Genomic DNA, 21,335 nt, shown 5'->3' with positions numbered 1-21,335 from the left:
TGTGCTCAGAATAAAAGACGGTTCCTGAGATGTGTATGCCTGCCTGCAGTAAAGCATATGTGTTAGGAGTATTTTAAGTTAGTCTATATTATGTCAAACACATGTATAAGAGCATCCAAAACCAGTGTAATATTTTGACCAATATTTTGAATACCCACATTTTCAATGAAACTCAATCAGGAGGACTTGGTGGTGATATTAAGAATCAGCTGCTTTCTTGAGGTCTGATATGAATAGACTCTGAATTTGTGGCTTAAGGCTTGACCAGAAGTGCGATTGGAAATCAAGGCTAATGCAACCACCTGTAGATATTACGACTTGGGTTAAGCACTAGAATGCACAGATCACTGTGCTGATCATTTTAATAAGTTAGTAGATCCTGATGCCAGTGAGGGGTTCTTAAAAGACGTGCTCTTGCGTCTTGGCAAGGTTTAGAGTGGGTTTGGGTAAGAACAGAGTCACCCAGGTGCTGGCTCAGAGATCCTATTGTTGACTGTGGAATTTAAATTGGACACTTAAGAATCAATGAGAAAGCTTGTCACTTCATGTTTAGGGTGATTTATTTACACACTTAAGCCAACACATGTTTCAAGCCAACATGGGTCATGTTCAAGGTTTTGGTGTGAATACAAGGCAAAGTGTACATTTGTATTAATAAGCAAACACCTGAGTGGGGGGAAGCGATGTGATTTGGATGGAGTTGAAAAGTGTTCAGGGTGTGGGTGTTGGTGACAGTGTGACATTTGAATATAGGTATGCCATTGTGATGCATGAGGCATGTTTAGGCATGTTGATTGCATTGCAGTGGTGATTGTGATTGTAGTGACAATAAGTGAACAAAATGTACATCCGATGAGATGGATGAGACAATGCATAAAATTGCAAGTTGTTACAGAATAATAGATGTTGTGTTCTCCATCTTTCTTTCTCTGTTGAGGATTTTCCACCACATGGCACAATCTGCTCACAACCAAAGCATATTCCGGCCCAGTTCTAGCACTATTCTTTGGATAACTCACATTTGGAAAACACTGCAGAGGCTCGGCCAACTCTGCATCACAGCCCACCCAGGACTTTCTCAATCCAAGCTGGCAATCCCTTCTTGGTCCTCACAATTAGAAGAAACATGCATGACATGCACCAATCTCTGCGTCACAGGCTTGCAGGCGCTTTGGTATTACAGCAGGCAAGTAGTACCATGCTTCAATGTCAAGGAGCAGAGGGGTGCCAGTGTGCCTGGTGACATAATGAAGAGATGTGCCTGCCTGTCCTGGAACAGAATCTGCCCTCTACTAAAAGGCTCGCAGGAAAAGTACAGGCTCTTGATGGGAAGGTGTCTGGGACTCCCAAAATGTTCAGAAAAAGTTTGAAATTCTGCAGGGAAGTCTTCCAACCTCATATGGGCAATTTATAATCCTCAAATAACTCAACAAGCATTTGACTATCCTGAGTCCCCTCATTCTGCCACGGTAATAAGAAATAAACCTCTTGTTACAGTTGTTTTTTGTTCTATTCAAACGTTTTCTCACATGTACTCGTAGCTTCTAACCCCTCACAGAAAATGACCTGAGAATGGCCTATGTTTAATTACTGTCTATCATGAGTGAGCCAGGACAGTCCTTTAACGGAATGGTTCGGTCAGAAATTTGTATTGTCCGTATGGGTCGGCCATGTGTTTTTAAACCTAAGTCGGTCGATATTAGAAAAATTTCCTATGGACCTTACCCGAGTTTTCGTCCATTAAACGCACGCAAAAACAGACAGCAGGGCGCAGCCATTTTGTGATAATCCTATCACTTGCCCCATCGCCCTGGGTGACCTGCTTTTGCGGCACTAAATCATATCCCCCACCCCTGAGCCTGTCATCAGCAGACGCGTACCGCCCATTTCACAACGCCAAAGCACGTCTCGTGTCAACATTGGCTGCGCTTCAGCTAATGACGTGTCGCCATGGAAATGGTAGGACGCCTCTTTACTCAATAAGTATAAACAGACCATTTGACAACACACAGCAGCAGATTTTCAATTCCATTCCTCTCTCTGTTTTACTTTGAGTATTCTGTGACTCGTTTCTGTGCTCTGGTCAGCTACCTTCGCCGTTTGTAGCCCGTGTGAACACCTGTACCATCGCTTTAAATTATTTTAGTTTGTTTACCACACAATGGCTACAATAATGCCCTACATGTACGAGCCCAAGTATACCGAGGAGGAACTACTGGAAAGGGAAACATGCGAAAACGATGGGGCTTCGGAAGGCAGTTGGCAGGACGAATCAACGGATGAAGACACTGGACCTAGTCGCATGGACGGTGTTTCCACCTGGTGCACAAGCAATCGGTGCGAGCTAATGCCAACCGAGGACGAGAACTGCTGCTGCTGTGAAAACTCGGGATGCGTGGCCTACATTTCGGAAGGCAAGCCACGGCCGCAATGCATCACCGAGCTGCCAGACTTCAGGGCAGCCTGCCTTACATGGTCCGTGTTGAGAATAATGATGGTGCTTATGCACGAACTTCGCGCAACTGTTCGTCCTCGTAATCCAAGTAACGAGTAAGTATACTCTGGTTGTGATGCCGCTACTATTTCATGGTCGTCTCCTATATTCAAAATTACATCTACATTTAATTGTAACGCATGAAAGTCGTTCAATAGTGTGCAGTGTCTAGATAGCATTTGTCCGAGCAGAATGCCATTAGTTACAAGAATTGTCATTGACAACAAAGGTTTAATAAACTTATCTTGGTCATTTAAAAACAGTTTGTATCATTCTTTTTCACAAGTGGCACAGGCTGGTGGCCTATCGTTCCTTTACATGGTGGCTTCACGGGAGGCTTGGACACCGCATTCGAAGAGTAATACCCGCCTGTGCCGTTGCTGCCATAAGACAACTTTCCCCAGTGACAGCGGTCAGTACAGGGGATTTTCCCTCACTGTGCTGCAACCTGACCTGTACAATGTGTAAAGTTTTGTATTTTTGTGACATCAAAATAAGAAACAAAATAAAACACCACATATATTTTAACAACGGTCGTTTCGATTTTTTAAATGAATCAAGTGTGTCTCCATTCAAAAGTCTTCCTGTGCCTTGCCTGCACGCCCAACGGCCCATCCACCCCCCCTTTCAAAGGCAGTTCGCACCCGGGGATGAGCGCTGCCATGGTGTGCTGTCAGGGGCGATAACGGCCAAGGTGCTAAACACCATGTACACTTCAAAGCTGTCTATCTTTCATGGGTGATTGTTCCCATGTCCACCTTCAGACCCCGTGTCTCCGGCCAGGATGTTCCTCACACTGGCCACCCCCTGCAATCCACATAAGTGTGTCTCCATTCAGCAGTCTTCCTGTGCCTTATCTGCATGCCCCAGGCCCATCCATCCCACCCCCCCTCTATCAAAGGCGGTTCGCGCCAGTGAATGCGCGCTGCCATGGGGGGCTGTCAGGGGCGCAAATGGCCAAGGTGCCAAACAGCATGTACACTTCAAATGATATCCCACGCCCAGGGGCCATCGCTCAGATGGCCTCCTCAGACCCCATGTCTCCAGGCAGGCCTCCCCTGATGCTGGACGCCCCCCTGCAATCCACATAATACCACAACATATACACGTCATTCATTCACAAACACACCCCTGTTTCTAAAATTTTATAAACCACTTGATATGTCTCATGAGAACATCTTTGTGCTTTGCAAGTCAACTCCTGAACGTGCTACCTGAGAACCACTGAGATCGATGCTAATAAGCTCGTCGTCGTGCCATCTGTGAACTTCTGTGACCGCTTCGAGCAAACTCGTCAGTGTGCTACCTGTGGCCATCTACCTGTTCTCCTGCCTCAATCTACTGGGCTTGGTGAATCTAACTGTTTGTTGGTCAAGGTAAGGCCATGTATCACAGTCATATTTCGGTCATTTTTAAATTTCTATCTATTTGTGAGTAGAGTACTCAATAGTGCTATGTTCATTTGGCTCACTGCTATTGATCTGAGTTTCAATTGTTATGCTATTAATCGATCTATTTATTTTATTCTGTGTCAATTGTCATCGAATTGCATCCTTCGCGGGTCCTGTCTATAATGTAAGCATGTTTCCTTCTCGTGCAAGACAGTACATCCAAGGGACGAGTCACATGTTCAGAGTTTAGTCACATCATTTATTAATTTCTGAAAGTTATGCAACTACCAATGATGAACTGGTATAGTTCAGGGGACCAAAACAAACCTTGCATTGAACATTGTATGGTTCATTTACTTTTTTATCACATTTTTATTCATCAAGAATTTAAAATAATGTTGATATTTACTTTTCAGAATTTTCAACAATGCCTGCCTGTTCGATTAGCGGTTGCCCTTTTTAAGACCCATGCTAAATCTGAAGGCACTACAATGCATGTATTCCCTAAAACTGTTGATCGAATAAGAGAATGGGTCAGACATTGCGGATATCCACCGGAAGAGCTTGAAAGTAGAGTCCAACAAGTCTTTGAGGACAATAGGGGTGATCGATACTGCATCTGCAGCCGGCACTTTCCCTCGAACATGTACGCCACATCTTGGGTAACAAAGAAGACTAAATGGCAAAGGACATGAAAATTGCTTGCAAACGCTATTCCCACTCTATTCATCCACATTCCGCCACTGGTGAGTCAAGTGTCCGGATTTAGCTTTAGGCCTTGCAGTAGTGTGTAGGTAGCCGAATGGATTAATTGATATTTTAGGTGTTCTGTCCCTTGTAATACTTTCGATATTGATATGAGTGTATAGCTTTTTGAATAATGACATTTATCAAATTATTTTTCGATTTTATAACCCTCAAAGGAAATCTATTTATGGGCACAGGGAACTGTGCTATTTTGCGCATTTTCAATAGCATAATTCTCAAGTATTCTGTCGCCTTACATGGCAATTTTTAATATTGGCATTTCATTATCAAACATTAATTTACCTTTACAACTGCTTGACTATGCACTGAATCTGAAGCAAGAACATTTTACATCCGTGACGTGCCCGCAGTTATCAACCACTTCTACCGCGTAACAGGTAATCTTACTTAGCTATTCTGCTACAGACTTGTTTTATGCATGTCAAGTAATAGTTTTTATGTATCGTGTAATTATTTTACCGAATGTTTGGGTAGTGCTTTCCAATTGTATACACCTTAGTTGTCGTCCCCTAGTGTTTGTTTTCAGTTATAATTAGTGTTATCCATACTGATGCAAGTATTGTCTTTCAGGGAGATGCTGAAGCGTCTACCACATTGACGACATCCCTAGATGTGCTTCAGCAGCACGAGGTAGGGATACTGATAGTTCCATCGAGCGAGATCATCGGATCTTGTATACTTTTAGTGTGATTGTTCTACACAATGTTTCATTCGTGGTTAGCCATTGATATGTACCTTTGTGGTCGACCCCAAGTGTGTGTTATGTTTTCAATATTGTAATCCTTACTAATGCAAGTAGTATGTTTCAGGAGGTAGATGGAGCGTCAACCCCTGCACTTGATGCAGAGCCTGACATTCAAGTAATTCCAGGGGAAGTGGAAGCGGGACCATGCGTATACGAATCGGTGCAGCACCTTTCGGAAGTGCGCACTACATTGACAACATCCCTAGATATTCTTCATCAGCACGAGGTATGGATACTGACAGTTCCATCGAGCGAGATCATATAACGTGATTCCATTTGCTATACTTTCTTCCTTATTAACGCAAGTACTGTGTTTCAGGGAGACGACGGAGCTTCCTCTACAATCACAACATCCCTTGTAGTTGATGCAGATGTAAATAAATCGGAGAAATAAGTCGGGAAAATCAGATCTTATTTGGATATCCATTGATTCTTTTAGACAATGGATCATTTGTGGTTATCTATTTATATGTACCTGTGCCGTCGACCCCAAGTGTGTGCTATGTTTACAATATTGAAAACCATACTAATGCAAGTACTGTGTTTCAGGGAGTTGCTGAGGCATCCTCTCCAATAGAATCCTTCATGGCAGTCCATGCAGAGCCAGACATATGGATACTGACTGTTCCATCGAACTAGATCATCAGAGCTCAAATACTTGTCGTTTGATTGTTCTACACAATGTTTAGCTATTGAGATGTACCTGTGTGGTCGTCCTCACGTGTATTTTAATTTTATGTTTTCAATATTGTGATACATAGTAATGAAAGTACTATGTTTCAGGGAGTCGATGGAGCGTCATTCCGTGCTGTCTATGCGGATCCAGAAAATATAGTCGTTGCAGCGCAAGAGGAAGGGAAGAGATGCGAAATGAATTGGAGCAACAGCGTGCAGATGTTGAAGTTCGAGTCAAGAAAGTTGCAAAGAAAAGAAACAAAAATAAGGTTAGTTACAAACAGTTCATATTTTTAGAAATTGTTTGGTGCTGGGGACTATATTATGTTTTTTTTCTGTCAATTGTACTATACTTTATCTTGTGTTTAAACTGAACATCCCTTTTCCAATCTGTTCTCTAGTTACCCATGGGTGTATGAACTATACATACACAGACAGTGAAGCAAATGAGAGATGTTGCTTGCCAGACCATTTACACTATGGAGGAACTATTAATTCAGACGCGGCGTGTTCAGACTCGAGATGCTCATGTCCAATGGCCAGAACATGAATTTAATGTGTCCGGAGAATCCAATAAAGTTTTATTAGACCATTGCTACAATGCGACTGCACCACCACAAGAAGATGATACTGGATGTATTGAAGATAGCTCTGAAGTGGTCGCAGATCAATTCACACAATCTACACCAGCAAAAAAAATGCCACCCAAAAAGCTGTCGACATTGTTTTGTTCTCCCATCAATGTTCAAGTAATAGATTTTGAAATGACAGAGAATGAACCAGCAGCACTATTCACCGACGCATCAGAACCTGATATCAGCGATATTAGTTTCAATTCTGGTGATATGTCCGCAACGATGCAGTCCGAAACAACTGTGATGCAGGATGACAGTCTAATGAAAGAGGGCAAATACATAGTATTTGACAGTTGTTTGATGGATACTATAAGTATGCTGAAATGTGGGCATTCTGTTGGAGGGGAAGTATGTGGGAAGCCATTGATTCATGTGACTCATCAAACACAAGGCAGTAACGTCAAAATACATGCTGCCTGTACATTACATCATACGTTCTCATCGTCTGCACAACCGATGCTGGGGAAACTGCCAGCAGGCAATCTACTGTGTGCAGCTGCCTCACTTTTTAGTGGGTTCAGTTTTAGAAAGTTAGAGTCTTTCTTTCAGTTTTGTGGGACTCCATTTCATTTCTAAAACGCAGTACTACAAATTCCAACATGACTATCTATTTCGGGCCATTAGTGATGCTTGGAAAATTGAACAATTGTCTCTATAAAGTACATTCAAAGGCAAACAATTCAGGCTAGCCGGCGATGGACAGTGCAACAGCCCTGGATTTTCTGCCAAGTACTGCACCTACCACTTTCAGGACATGGATAGTAAGAAAATTGTGAGTTCGGTGGTCGTGCAGGTGTCCCAATGTAAATCCTCAGTGGCCATGGAGAAACTTTGATTTATAAAATCATTGGAATATCTACAATCGAGGGGAATGCACATCAACCTCATAGCCATGGACAGATACGTTTCAATAGCCAAGACAATGAGAGACCAGTTCCCACATATTAAACATCAATTTGACGTATGGCATCTTGCTAAATCAATCAATAAGAAAATCTCGGCTGCAGGAAAAAAAAAAAAGGTTTGGAAAGTATTTCACAGTGGTCCCAGTCTATCAGCAACCATCTTTGGTGGAGCTCCAAAACTTGTGAAGGGTCAGTGGAAATCCTATTTGAAAAATAGCAGTCACTGATGCACCACTGTACCAACGTTCACCGGTGGACAGAAAACCAACATTTCCACCAATGTGAACATGGCTCTTTGTCCCCAGAGGAGGCACGGAAGAAGAAGTGGTTGATTCCATCTTCACCTACACACAAAGCCATTGAGAAGATTGTTTTTGATAAAACTCTATCAAGAGATTTGAGGGGACATGCAGAATTCCGTCACACAGGAGGTTTGGAGGTGTTCCACAATATGTGCCTAAAGTACAGGCCTAAGCGATTGCATTTCGGCATGCAGTGCATGAAACATAGGACTCTATTAGCGGTCTTGGCCCATAACGAGAATGTGTGCTGTGAACAATCTAGGACTACAGGAAATGTAGGGATGCTTCGCTACACTACGGCCTTTGCAAAAAGTAGTAAGAAATGGATGGTGAAACCAGTATATGAGGAAATGGAGTTCGACTTTGTTAAAGGCCTTATTGTTAATGTACTAGAGAAGCACAGACATGGAATTTTGAGCAATTCTGTGCAGAGCATTGATGCATTGTCACAAAACATTGCCACTGTGCCATGTCCAGCCAAAGCAGAGCTCGTTGAGAAGTACAAATCCCGGTTTAAATCATTGTAATCTGATTGTCTTTTGAAAAAAATGTTATTGTACAGCGTACATACAAAGTATGCTAACCCTAACCCCTCCCTTCCCCATCCTGGGTGGCGGACAACCTGGGTGTCATCTTTGACTTCTCTCTCTATTCACCTCATATCGCTGACCTTGTCAATATGTGCATGTATATATTTTTGTTGCTGTAACTAAGCTACGCAATCTCATGTAAATGCTGCGCACTGTTAACTGAGGGGAGGCTTGCGCATTGCAAATCATAAAACAAACAAACAATAAATCGCACTTTCAACTCAACTCCTCGGGTACTTAATACTTTTCCTGACCTTCCCCCAAAAAGTCAATGGGCCTCATTACACGGTAGGCGGTGGACCAAGGTGCTATTAGCACCTTGGTCCATGCCGGTAAAATACTGGCACCGCCTTGGAGGAAAGGGGAATTACCGCCCTATTCCAAGGTTGGCGGGGCGGTAATTCCCCCTTCCCCCAATGCCCTTCCCCATTCCCATTTTTGCCCCATAGGGCATAATGGGAATGGGGAAGGTGCTAATTACGGTACTGCAAATTGCGCGACCATAATTAGCACCCTGGTCCCTTTGCGGGTTGGTTTTTAACGCCTGCTAAAAAGCAGGCGTTAAAGTACCAACCCGCAAAGGGACCTCGTAGTAAGGTGGTAACGGTTAACGGTCACCGGTACCATTACCGGTGACCGTTAACCCTTAACGCCTTCCGTGTAATGAGGCCCAATGTCTCCATAGTTATGGTTCTCTAGGGCTGCAAAGCTCGCGGACATCAAGGACAAAATTGGGGGCCTTAGAACGCACCAAGCAAGGCGTTGCAGATGGGAGAGAAGCCAGTTCGCATTAGCACATTGAGGCCTAGTAGAAAGATGGAGTCAAAAATTCAAGTTCTCACAGATGGCTTTACACGGGATGTTGCAAAGTAAGAACGTATACTCATGCAGAGTGAAGGTCGGCGGCTTTTATTTATTGCTCGCGAGCTGAAGAGGCCCACGACGCGCACTGGCAGTATAAGGTTCTATTGTTTTTTGACCTTGAGAGAAAGGGACCATGCCGAAAGGACTTCATTTGAAGGAGGGGTGCAATAACGTAAGAGACGATAAGGCTGAAAATTCTGAAACTACACCGAGTTTCATGTTAGTTCATTATATGAAAAATCGTTGCCAAAAACAGAGTGCAATTTACAGACTGCATTGCTCAGACAATGGAAATGGCAAATATAATGTAAGTAAGTCTTTAGACGATTTTATACCGGAATATAATAACAATAACGTTCAGTTAAAGACAGGTTAAGTTGTACTTGTTCGTTCTGTGTGGCATATTACAATGAAGAGCAAGTAAAACATTTGTGGGATTATCTTTCTATCGGGCACATGGGCATGCATTTGCCCATTCGACACGCATGTAGACAGTCGTTTCTCAGCGGGTCAACGTTAATAAATCATTACTTTGTGTGTTAACCTCGATTTCTTTTGTCAGTTTTCGCATTGCTTTTAGAGCCGAACATACTCCATTGCACTATCCTCGCAAGCAAATAGTTTCACCTCGGCCCTAATAAATAAAATGAATAATAGTAATAAAGATCGGCTGACGAGACCAATTTCAATTTTTATGTTTTCAAAACAGGTACATCCTACCGTACTGCGACTGCCACCTATTCCCTACCCTGGCCGATGGTTTCTTCAATCGCCAGCTGCAGCTTCTTGTAAACAACTGCACTACATTGACTATTTTATGGGACGATAGCCAAGGGCCCATATGCCCTTACGCAGTACTAGCGGCTAGAAGCAACATATCAACCTTTGCGGTGGCCTAGTGCCTAGTTGATGGAACAGCCTCGCGATTCACCGTGCGACCAAAGTGCTTCTTTTAATGAAAACCAACACCCTGTGTACCATAAAGGAACAATGCATGACTCACGATAAACTTTAGAGGATTTGTGGATCGAGAGCAAAGAAAAAAAATTCCATTCTGATTTAATATGCCAATTGCTGAATATTCTCTAAATATTTAATGTCAAATAAATGTACTTTACCAAATGTACCTTATTGCTGTTTGATTTTAAGTACAGTTTCATATTCCGAATTGTGGCGCGCTGTGTTTTGAGTTGATCTGTGTTGGTTTCCGGGTTCTGTGTGAATTCACGTAGAAGACGACTGGGCGCGTTTGCCTATGCAGCACAGTAACATCACGGAGAGAGGCGGGGAATATAAATGTTTTGATAATGTCAGGCTAAGGGGCGGGGGATATGATTTAGTGCCGCAAAAGCAGTTTACACAGGGCGATGCAGCAAGTGATAAGATTATCACAAAACGGCGGCGCCCTACTCCCTGTTTTCGCGTGTGTTTAATGGACGAAAACTCAGGTAAGGTCCATAGGAAATTTTTCTAATATCGACCGACTTAGACTTAAAAACACATGGCTGACCCGTAGGGACAATAAAAATTTCTGACCGAACCATTCCTTTAAGAGCTCATGCCATCTGATGGAAAGATCCCTGATCATAAAAGAAACATCCATCCTTCGGGGTCTTGCATGGTTCAAAGTATGAAAAAGGGGGAGTTGAAAAAAGAAGTTACACAATGTTTTCAGGATAGGATAGGAAGATTAGGATAGACATGTGGCAGCAGTGGAGGGCAGGGTTATGTGTGGGGAAACAGGTATGCTTTCAGGATCTATCTGAATGTGGTGATGGAGGTTGCAGTGCGTATTTGGAGAGGTAGGGTGCTCCATGCTCAGTGGGTAAAGGCTTGTTTTTGTGCGCACGTGAGTTTGCAGAGTGGAATATGTAGACACCATTGGCTGGCTTGTCTGTTGTTTGTGTGGGGGATGTGGCTTAGATGCGCTTTGCCTGTGCAAGGATTTAATAGCCCGCTACACAAACTACAGATCCCCTAAATTCTCTAACAGGCACTCCCTGACACTACTACAATTTTCTCCTTTAATCATTACTACCCTGAGTTGGGCATACTAAAGGAATTCCTCAGCACCGGGTTAGTCTTCCTTGGTCTAGCTTCACACCCTGCCGCCTTCAGACCCTCAGACATCCATGACATACTTCTCTTTGACGCCGTCAGCTGGAATTATCTCTATAAAATGTGAACCAATTGGAAGGCAAACCCCAAAAGCCTGACAATCATCTGGCACAAACTGACAACAAATGAGGACTTAACACGACACAAGCTGCCAACAGACTTGCGCTGGCCTATACAGCATGAGAAAAAAGTCTGAAGGGCTAGCCCATCTGGCAGAATGGCAAAAGTGGCCATATTTGTGGGACAACGTGGGCCCATTTGATGACTTCACACTCTGTGTAGATGGTAGTTTTGAGCAATGTTATTGACCCAAAGTGCATGAATATGCACTCTTTGCCACACCTTCCTCTACGAATGCACTCCAAGAGACTAATCAAAATATTTCAAAGAGTCATGAAGAGTCATGTGTGATTGTGGGCTACCTTCTCAGCCTATTTTTTGTCCACGTCCGACCCTAGGTGACAACGCAAATAGGTACTCGGCATACAGTAAGTGGGGCAAGTGAAGGTGCCTGTAGGGTGTGGGACTTCACCTGATGTGTTGTTGTCATATGCACTGGTACATAATCTATTGCCTCTTCACACATGGCCCGCGCCCTTACCTTTGGCCCTGCCGCTTCTTTCAGGATTCTGCCACTTTTTCTTCCCTGAAGAGCAGTACCCCAAGGGCTTTGCTTTTGACACCGAAGATGTGAACTTCACCACTGAGAACCTCTGCTTTGTGGGACTCATGTCCATGATCGACCCTCCACGGGCAGCAGTGCCCGATGCAGTGGGCAAATGCAGGAGCGCCGGAATTAAGGTGAGAGGCTCATGGGTGAAAGTGGGGCAATGCAGGGATCTCCTCTGGTAACAGGGCATAGGGTGAGAGAGTGAGGCTGTTCAGCAATCTGAGCTGACATCAGTGCCAAAGGATGGGCCTTTCAGGGGGTCAGGATCCAGGTCAAAATCATAGCATTCATCTTTAAGGGATTCCAGGCTTTGAAAGCTCAAGTTCACAACTGTTGAAGTCAGCTTAAGGGAGGGAGAGAAGGGTGCATTCCTCTCTTTCCTTCCTAGAATTTTTTCTTTTTAACACCTTCAACCTCTTCCTGACCCTCCACTTAATCCCTCATTGCTTCATTGTGACCCTGCCTGAATAATACATTCCTACAATTCATGCTCAGTGCGCTATGGTCTTCACTGGACATATTCCCACTTCCTGACCATTTAATTTATAAGAATCTATGTGGTCACTCGGCCGCCCGTAACTGCGCAATGATCAAATAGATCACTTTTAGGTGTCCCCCTGCCCGCATTCCCTTAACCGAGCCCCCCCCCCACCTCACTTACCTTTGCGGCACACACTTCTGTGTCCGCCACCGATCCTCGCTATCCCTGCGGAATTGGTTCCTCCCACTTACGTGGGTCAGAGCTGACGTCGCAGAGTTACTTTTTTTTTTTTTTTTTACTTTCTTGTCCCCCGCAACCCAGACTCACGGTACTGCGCCCAAGCAGAGCAGGGGACACTGCCACAAGCCCCGCTCTGCTTGGGTGCAGTAATGGGAGTCAGTATTTTGTGCCCAAAGTCACAGTGACTGCGGGGGCACACAAATGAGGGTGACATTTTTGTACAAATCATTGGTCTCTGCCTGACATTGCCAATTCCAGGAATTCTTCAGTAGTGCACTATGACCTTTATCTGACCCATCCTTCCTCAAAACCTTTACTTCATGATTTGCAACCTACACCTGCCAACTTAACTGCTGAAGCACTTCCTGCACCCTTTACTTTCTCTGCAGACCAGATTGCTCCCAGCACCATAACCGTTACCTCTTGCACATTTGCCTTCTGCAAGGTCCCTTCCTCAATGCCTTTCGGGATGTGAATTCCCAGAGCATTACCAGAATCTACTCACCATGCCATATAACCTTTTTCTGCAGGTCATCATGGTGACTGGAGATCATCCAATAACTGCCAAGGCTATCGCCAAAGGTGTGGGCATCATCTCAGAAGGCAATGAGACTGTGGAGGACATTGCAGCCAGACTCAACATTCCAGTCAGTCAAGTGAACGCGAGGTGAGTATGCCAGCTCTAGAACTACACAGGACATGGCGGAGCGAGGGGATTTTACAGGGGTGATGACATGGAGCTCTGCCACTATGCTATGCTCAGAGGTGATAAGCCAAGGATTAACAGGGCATTGAGATCAGAACTATCCTCTTACTCCCTAAAAGTGTCACATAGGGCATGCATGGAGCTCTGCTTTCAAAGGTTTCCCTCCTTGTGCTGTACCTGGACTTCAGAGATGCAAAGGGCTCAGTTCTATCAGCCTCCGTTTTTGGCCTTTTCTCACCCACAGCATCCACATTCTGACTCCTCGTGAGATGACGTAATGGGGACTGAGTGATTCTGGGAATGTAGTCACACTACTTCATTTTGGAAAGAGATTGTAATGATGATGAATACGGTGCTAAGAACAGATATAGGGCCTCATTACACGGATGGCAGTAAGGATTTACCGGTACCGGTAAAATACCGGTACCGGTAAATCCTTACCGCCTTACTACGAGGTCCCTTTGCGGGTTGGGGGATTTAACGCCTGCTTTTTGCAGGCGTTAAAACCAACCCGCAAAGGGACCCAGGGAGCTAATTACGGTACCACAATTTGTGGTACCGTAATTAGCGCCTTCCCCATTCCCATTGAGCCCTACGTGCCAAAAATGGGAATGGGGAAGGGCAATGGTGGAAGGGGGAATTACCACCCCGCCAACCTTGGAGTGGGGCGGTAATTCCCCTTTCCGCCAAGGCGGTGCCGGTATTTTACCGGCATGAACCTAGGCGCTGATAGCGCCATGGTTCTCCGCCATCCGTGTAATGAGGCAAATAGAGTTTTCCTTTGAGACACTCATTCTAGGGGCAGAGTCACAGATAGAGGACCTGTCGTACCCTCAGAAATGCTGGTTATTCAGAGCCGCAAGGGGCGCTATACAGAGTGGCTAGAAGACAGGTAAACCGCCCACTAAGACAGAATGGGTGCAAGAATTACAAAGAATATCGCTTGCTGAGAGGGTTCTGTGGCGAAGGCAAAAGAAAATGAAATTGTGTTAGGAGGTTTGTTTGGTCACGGTTTCTTGAGGTTGGTCTGTAAACTGGAAAGGAGGGAGGATTGGGAACTGTGCTATGTCTGTTGCTATGTTTGTACTTTTCTACTTGTTTTGGGATTTGGTATTTGGTTTCATTTAGTGTAAAATATGAATGTAAATAAAAGATATGAATGGGAAGTTAAAGTAAAAGATGACCATGTGGATTGAGTAAAAGGTGTCTGGAGGTGAGCGCAGCAATCTGAGAATTTAAGGGTGAGGAGTAACTTGCTTTCAGGATCCTTGGGAGTCTAGTAACATCAAGGATAGAATGCATTACAATCTTGTCAAGGGTTCTCTGAGAAATGGAGAGCGAGACTTGTTTAAGCCCTGAATGAACAATGTTAGACATCATGGGAGACGGAAGGGCCGGAGCGTGAATGACGCAACATCAATGATAGCAGCAAGCACTTGGATACTAGAGATTGCGTCGAAAAAAGGAAGGGGAAAGGATTGATAAAACAAGAGGATGCAGAGATATAAAGTGACATTAAATAAGTATCTGATAATGTAATTCGCCCATATTATGAATATGGGGGTAGTATAGACCACTGCGTGCAAGGCGGGCCTACAGCCAGTAGGTCTGCACTGCTCATTATCTACTCTCAGTGGTGTTGGATTGAGGCAACCACCGCTGCAAAAAAGAACAGATGCCTCCACCCATGGAAGGAAAGTAGTTGCGGCTGTATGACCTTAGGGGCATGCCGCATGCTAGTGTGCCTCATGCCCCATGCTCTGCTGGCTCTTCATACGCGTTACTTGGCTGACAGACAGGACCCTAACATGCCCAGTTTTACATCAGCTTTTAGCAGATGTAAAACTAAGTGGATTTTAGGTTGGCACCTGCTGATCTGAGCTGGTGCCCCGCCAACGTCTATGGAGGATAGCTCAGGGGCGACACGCTCGCCTTGGAAGCAAGACGACGCGTAGCAAGAAGGGTTCGTTCCTCAGGACCGCGCTTACAAACCACTGGCTATTAAGCGCGTTATCAATGACCAATTATAATCATAATGTTGGCAGTTAAAGAGGAAGGACCCCTTCAAAACCACCAAAGGGAAACTTACAGGCCCCTGCTTGGAGAGTGCACCACATGAAACCCTTCGGCCCTCCAGTCCATTACACTCACGTTCAACTAGTATCACCCACGTGCATTCCAAAAATCTCATCTTCTGCATAGACACACATTCCATGGAAAACATTCCATCCATCTGTGCGGGCAGTGAAGATTCACTTTTTCCTACACTATTATTACCAATTAATGGATCCCGTTGTCATATCTCAGGATATTTTAAATATCTCCCTCAAAATCAGTTAGTTTAATATCTCATGCCTCAATTTGGTTACTCCATTCTTGGAATGTGTGAATTGACCGGTATTGCACCAAAATACTGCAAGGAAAATGCCGAGCGCGCGTTTTTTGCACATTTGGCAGTGCAGAAAATGTCTAGGCCAAAAATGCTGAACTAGGTGAGCGGAGGGTTGCGGAGGTGTCCCCTGCTCCCCTAGTGTGGCATTTTTGGCTTCGAGGGATGCAGGGGTGTCCCCCACATACATTAAATGTGGATCGCAGATTAAAAGAAGAAAATCCCAAAAGCTTGAGTTACAAAATGCGAACAAGTCGGCTTCGCATTTTTGTAACTCGAGCTTTTGGGATTCGGTATTTTAACGTAGTTGATTTATGCAATCCATTTTTTTTTTTGTACTCAAAATCATAAATTCAGACTTATGCACTTAGGCGCTCCTCCTTCTTGGAACCATCTTTAGCCTTGACCACTGACACTTGTTTTCAGACACAGCCCCTTCCTCTTAAACCCCACTCACAGCCCGCCTAAATACCTTGGGTTTTGCAAAGCCTGCCTTCAAAAGGTTTTAGTTTATAGGTGATGCTAGAAAGCAGAGGGGACGATTGCATTCAATCCACCCTTTCCACGTTACTGGTATTACTGTGGGCCTGTGTGGGGGCCGTTTCTATGGACTGCCTTTGCTGTCGCTTCAATAGGACGTGCTATCTTGGCTTGTACTGTGTTGATGTTATCAATATATGTAATCACTAATCAGTAGATGACGTGGGCAGTTGTTGGTTGTGGTTTGGCTGGGGTTTCCCAGATCTTAAAGTCCCTTGTCAGAGTTGAAATCAAAGAGGCTGCAGACGTGGGGCAAACAGTTTACTTGCCTGGGTCATGCAACAGCTCCAAGAAGATACAGAACTGCCTCGAGCAAAAAGACAGCAGCAATTGCTCGTCGAGGGGACATAGAAAACAAGCATTGGCAATGGCAATAGTGTGGCTTTAGCACAGTTGGGAAAAGGCAATGTGGTGCCTGCGCTTTTGTGGATATAAGGCAATTGAGAATGCTGAAGGTTTTTGCTTTGTTGACTTTGCCAAGATGTATTCTTGCAGTCAATATGTGAGCAACTAGTACAGTGTGGCATCATGCTGTATGCATAGAAAAGGTACATGGTATACATTTTGAGGAATTCTAGTCGTATAGAGATAGTATCAAATATAGCACAATATGAATCATGTTAAAACAATTGTAAGTTGTTTGCAATAATAATAAAACACTAGAAACATTTTCAGAACGTGTGTCGTCTCGAATAGAATAGTTAATTGTGTTTTCTTTAAGAAGGAACATCAAAGTAAGAGCACAAGCCAAGATAACGTATGAAACAATGTGAACAATGAAATAAAAAGAGAGTTGCAGGACACAATATCGGAACGGGCAAAATATCACAAGCACAGATTGTAATAACTACGCAGCAGGAAAGCAAACTTAGGCTTGCTGGGGTCTTGCTGTGAATGTGCCAAATGAACTCATGGAGCTACCAGATAAACACTCAGAGAATCTGACCATTCAATACTGTTATATTGATGACACCCCATCTACTGGTATAACTCGGAATCAGGATGGGAATACAAAGGTGGGGAGTGAAAATGCCGACCGTGCGCAGTCCTCAAACATTTGAAGGAAGTTGCCTTTGACTTTCCGTAAAAAGGGCCCTCTACAATTTGACCTCAGTGTCACTCACTCCAGGTTGGTCAACTTCCCCATCCCTACCAAACAGTCATCAACACGAAGAGCCCCTTTCAACTTCATGTTCATCTGCACAAGCCTTTTGTCCAATTGGCCAAGCCCTTCTTGGCCCATCATTCTTGGAATGTGTCCATTTGGTGATATGGTCTGATTGGTTGTTGAATTGCGATGCTTTCAGATTTAGCTCAATGTTAGAGCCCAATACCAGGTTCATTCGTTCCTTAGTTCCCTGCCTGTCAGAGATCACTTTTTTCACCAGGAGCCCAGAAGTGCGCACATGTGTCCTTCTTCTGGCTTAATTTGCTGAAAATCTCTTGGAGCAAATAAGTGTGGCACGATAAATCCGTACTGGGAGCCAATGAAATTTGAAGCATGTTTTTTTGTTTTTTAAGGTAGTCTTCCATATGGTATTAGTATAATTGTTCATGTTTACTTGATTAAATTATACATTTGACCGAATTTGGTCAGTACCATTCGATCGAATAAAAACTAACAATTAGGCTAACACATACCAAACATGTGGAGCGGGGGTTGCGGGGTATCCCCCACTCCACATGTTCGGTATGTATTAGCCTTGGGGGGGAGGGTTTTAGGGGTGTCCCCTGCTTCTGGAGGCAGGGGACCGGGAAATAAAAAAAAAAGAAGAAAAAGGGACCCTGCGGCATCGGATCCGGCCCACGTTAGAGGGAAAGATTTGATGCCGCAGGGCTGAAGTGAACCAGGCGGAGAGCAAACAGGTAAGTAGGGAAGGGGTATGGGGGTTTGGGAGTGTGGGTTTGTGTGACCATGATTAATCCTCTGACAATTGATCGCATGCATGCTGTTTTTTTTTTTTTTAACAGTTTGCCACAATCAATTCTCAGATGATCAAACACCACCAAACCCTTCCATATTGATGTTAACTTTGGGTATCTCACTAAGTATTCCTTTCCAGGATGTGGAAAGCTACAAATTAAGAACACTGTTGCAATAAAAAAAGGCACTTCTCAAACAGTTGCATGATGCCAGGGCATATACGTCTGCGTACCTCTCTCAAAGAGAAGGTACCCACCTTGCTGCTTTTTAGGTTCTCTCTCAATCCCTTTCAGAGTAATTATGAGGTTTGCAGATATCGCTGCACATGTCTAGAAGAACTATCCTCATGACAAATATGGTCAACATTCCACCCACAGCTGGCTGAAGGGTTTCTGTGCACCTCCCGCGAAGAGCTGGTGAATATCAGTCATACGTTTATGCCATTCTGCCCGCAAATCCCCATTCATCAAACAGAATCCCCTTTTTACATACAAATGATTCCATGAATCAGGGCCAAAGTGTCTAATTGACTAATAACTTGCACTTGGTTGTTTATTTGATATAGAAAGCAAAACACAATTCTTAGTTTTAAGCTGGGAAAAATATAATCTATTTAAAGTGCATTCATGTCAAATTTACAAACAAAATGCAAATGAAAAATAAGCAGAGGGATCCATTATTTATATTTGCATCACTTTGTGAAATGCACAGGTCAAATTATTCACATTCACTAAGGTGAATTTGTTGCAGCACAAATTATGGACTGGCCAGCCACTTACCTACATTAGTGTCGGATGCAGGCCCCAGACACTAATGCAGGGGTGTGCGATATGTGGCTATCTAAATGTTTTAGACTTTGCCTCCCAGACCCCTCACGATTGACTAGACTGGGTAGGGCTGATGGTTTTTGTAGCCCAGGCCATGTAGAGAGCCAAAGGCTGCAGACCCCTGCACTAAAGTATGACAGGCTTCCAGCACCATCAAGGTTGCTGGGAGTGCATTTCACCATGACCGGCCATTAAAGCGTCTTCAAGACCCATCGTGGTGAAATATGTAAAACCGAAAAAAAGCATTTCTATCCCTGTTTAAGGGATAGTAATGCAAGTGGGAATGAGCCATTGCTGTTTGACTTTAACAAATGTGTGAAATTGTCAGAAAGTACACTGCCATGCATTGCCCTTTCCTTGCAACTGTTCCAAACAGGCAGAAGGCAATGTGTTTGCTTTCACCACATTTCAATGGGCAACCCCATTTGTGACTTGGATATACTCATTAAACTGTACAGTAATTGCCTCTAATTTTATGCAAATGCAAAAAGGGGGTGAAAAGGACACCTGTGATGCACACATTCAAATGCCCTTTCTTAATAGGGCACATCTTTCTGGAGCTACCATATCTCATTGCCTGTACCAAGAAAGGTTTTGAGAATCTGTCCCTTGTTGTAGAGAACTATGAACTGTTTTTTCCATATACAGAATTCTTAACATTGCCTAAATTCTCAGCAAAGTGTAGGCAACATCAGCAGAATAAAAGTCTGCATCATGAGCGACTTACTCTGCTTCAGCTCTACTGACTTTATGAGGTTATTTACCTGCATCCATGCACTCTTCCTATAATAAAATGATGAACCTCAGTAGTTCTCATGGAGACAGCAAAATTAATACTTCTCCCACAACTAATGCATCACTGACTCTTCTCCACACCTATCAGCTTTTCAGAATGCCATGCCATTTATGAATTCCCTAAGTTGTAACCTTAGAAACCTCAATAATAAACAATGTATTGTCCTCAGGGCATGCCACACATGTTACTGACTCTACTGCTCTGACATGAAATGGACCTGTTAGGCAAGATTATGAGCAGTACCCATTGGGAGACTACAGCAACCTTGACCTCCTGGCAATAGGAAGCCAACCTTTGGTATAAGTCTGTACTACACAGGTTGGCAGTGTGGCTAAGCAGCCAGGCTTATCTCAAGAGGGGTCAATGTAAGCAGTAGGATGTTTACACAGAGATGCACAGTGACACGTATTCAAATAAACTCTTAAACTTAAGGTTTCTTGATTAAACAATTATGAATTCATTTAACAGTCAGTTCAATAAGCCTTCTTCAGAAGGGAGCAATATATAAGCAACACACAAACACACTTCAAAATACACACTCTTAGTTTCTCTAACTCAGCAAGTACCCATTTGAGTGTCTTTAAGTCGGACCTGAGCTCCAGGAAGATCCTTCTGACTCCCAGAAAGCAGGCCTGACCAAGCCTGAGCCACCTCAACAGAGTGCTGGACCCCAGATGTGAAGAAAGTCCATAGTGATATCCGAGAACATGGGTGTTGCTATTGCGAGAGGAGTGAGGAGCTGAAACCGCGAAGTGCCACTGATTTGAAGTTTGCCCATTGCTTCTGCTGACCTTCAATTTGTAGTACAGGAGTCCCCAGACGTCCTCCCTCTTGTCCCCACGACTGAGGCCCAGGAACAACAGGATCTGCAGACCTACACAGGAACATAAGCCAGCTGTAACCAATTTCTTCTAACCAAAGGTACTGTAAAACTAAGGGGACTTACCTTGTGTTGTGTAGCCTTGCTTGCTCACTCAATTCTGGTGTTCCTCTCTCTGGTATTTAGGTTCCTGCAGCAGCAATGGAAGTACAGCCAGCTCCAACAGGATTTCCAGATGAGCTCATTTTAGGGTCGATTGGTCCCACCAACCCCTGGGAGAGAAGTCATCCTTGGCAGGTTTTCTCTAGTTGATGTGAATTTGGAGCTTCACCACAGCAGCCTGGCTTCACCGGACAAACCAACGGTCCAGGAGTTGGAGCAGGCGTCTCTTCAAAGTTCTTCTTCGGATTCCTTTGTCGAGTGGTCGACTCTGCATTCCAAGCCAAAAAGCCTCA

At 44.1% G+C, this 21,335-nt stretch overlaps 1 protein-coding gene across 6 annotated transcripts in view; it reads left to right on the top strand.

Moving 5' to 3' along the window:
- The window catches only part of ATP1A3 (ATPase Na+/K+ transporting subunit alpha 3), a 330,819-nt gene that overhangs the window by 256,161 nt on the left and 53,323 nt on the right, over positions 1–21,335 (top strand). For all 6 annotated transcript variants that reach the window (XM_069640928.1, XM_069640929.1, XM_069640927.1 and 3 more), the window contains 2 exons: positions 12,113–12,288; positions 13,409–13,545. In XM_069640928.1, coding sequence (XP_069497029.1) covers positions 12,113–12,288; positions 13,409–13,545 — 313 coding nt within the window. The remainder of the gene's footprint in view (positions 1–12,112; positions 12,289–13,408; positions 13,546–21,335) is intronic.

This window comes from Ambystoma mexicanum, chromosome 1q, assembly GCF_040938575.1.
Source record: "Ambystoma mexicanum isolate Mex_15411 chromosome 1q, UKY_AmexF1_1, whole genome shotgun sequence".
In the NCBI taxonomy this organism is placed as follows: domain Eukaryota; kingdom Metazoa; phylum Chordata; class Amphibia; order Caudata; family Ambystomatidae; genus Ambystoma; species Ambystoma mexicanum.
This window is presented reverse-complemented; position numbering and strand designations above follow the sequence as displayed.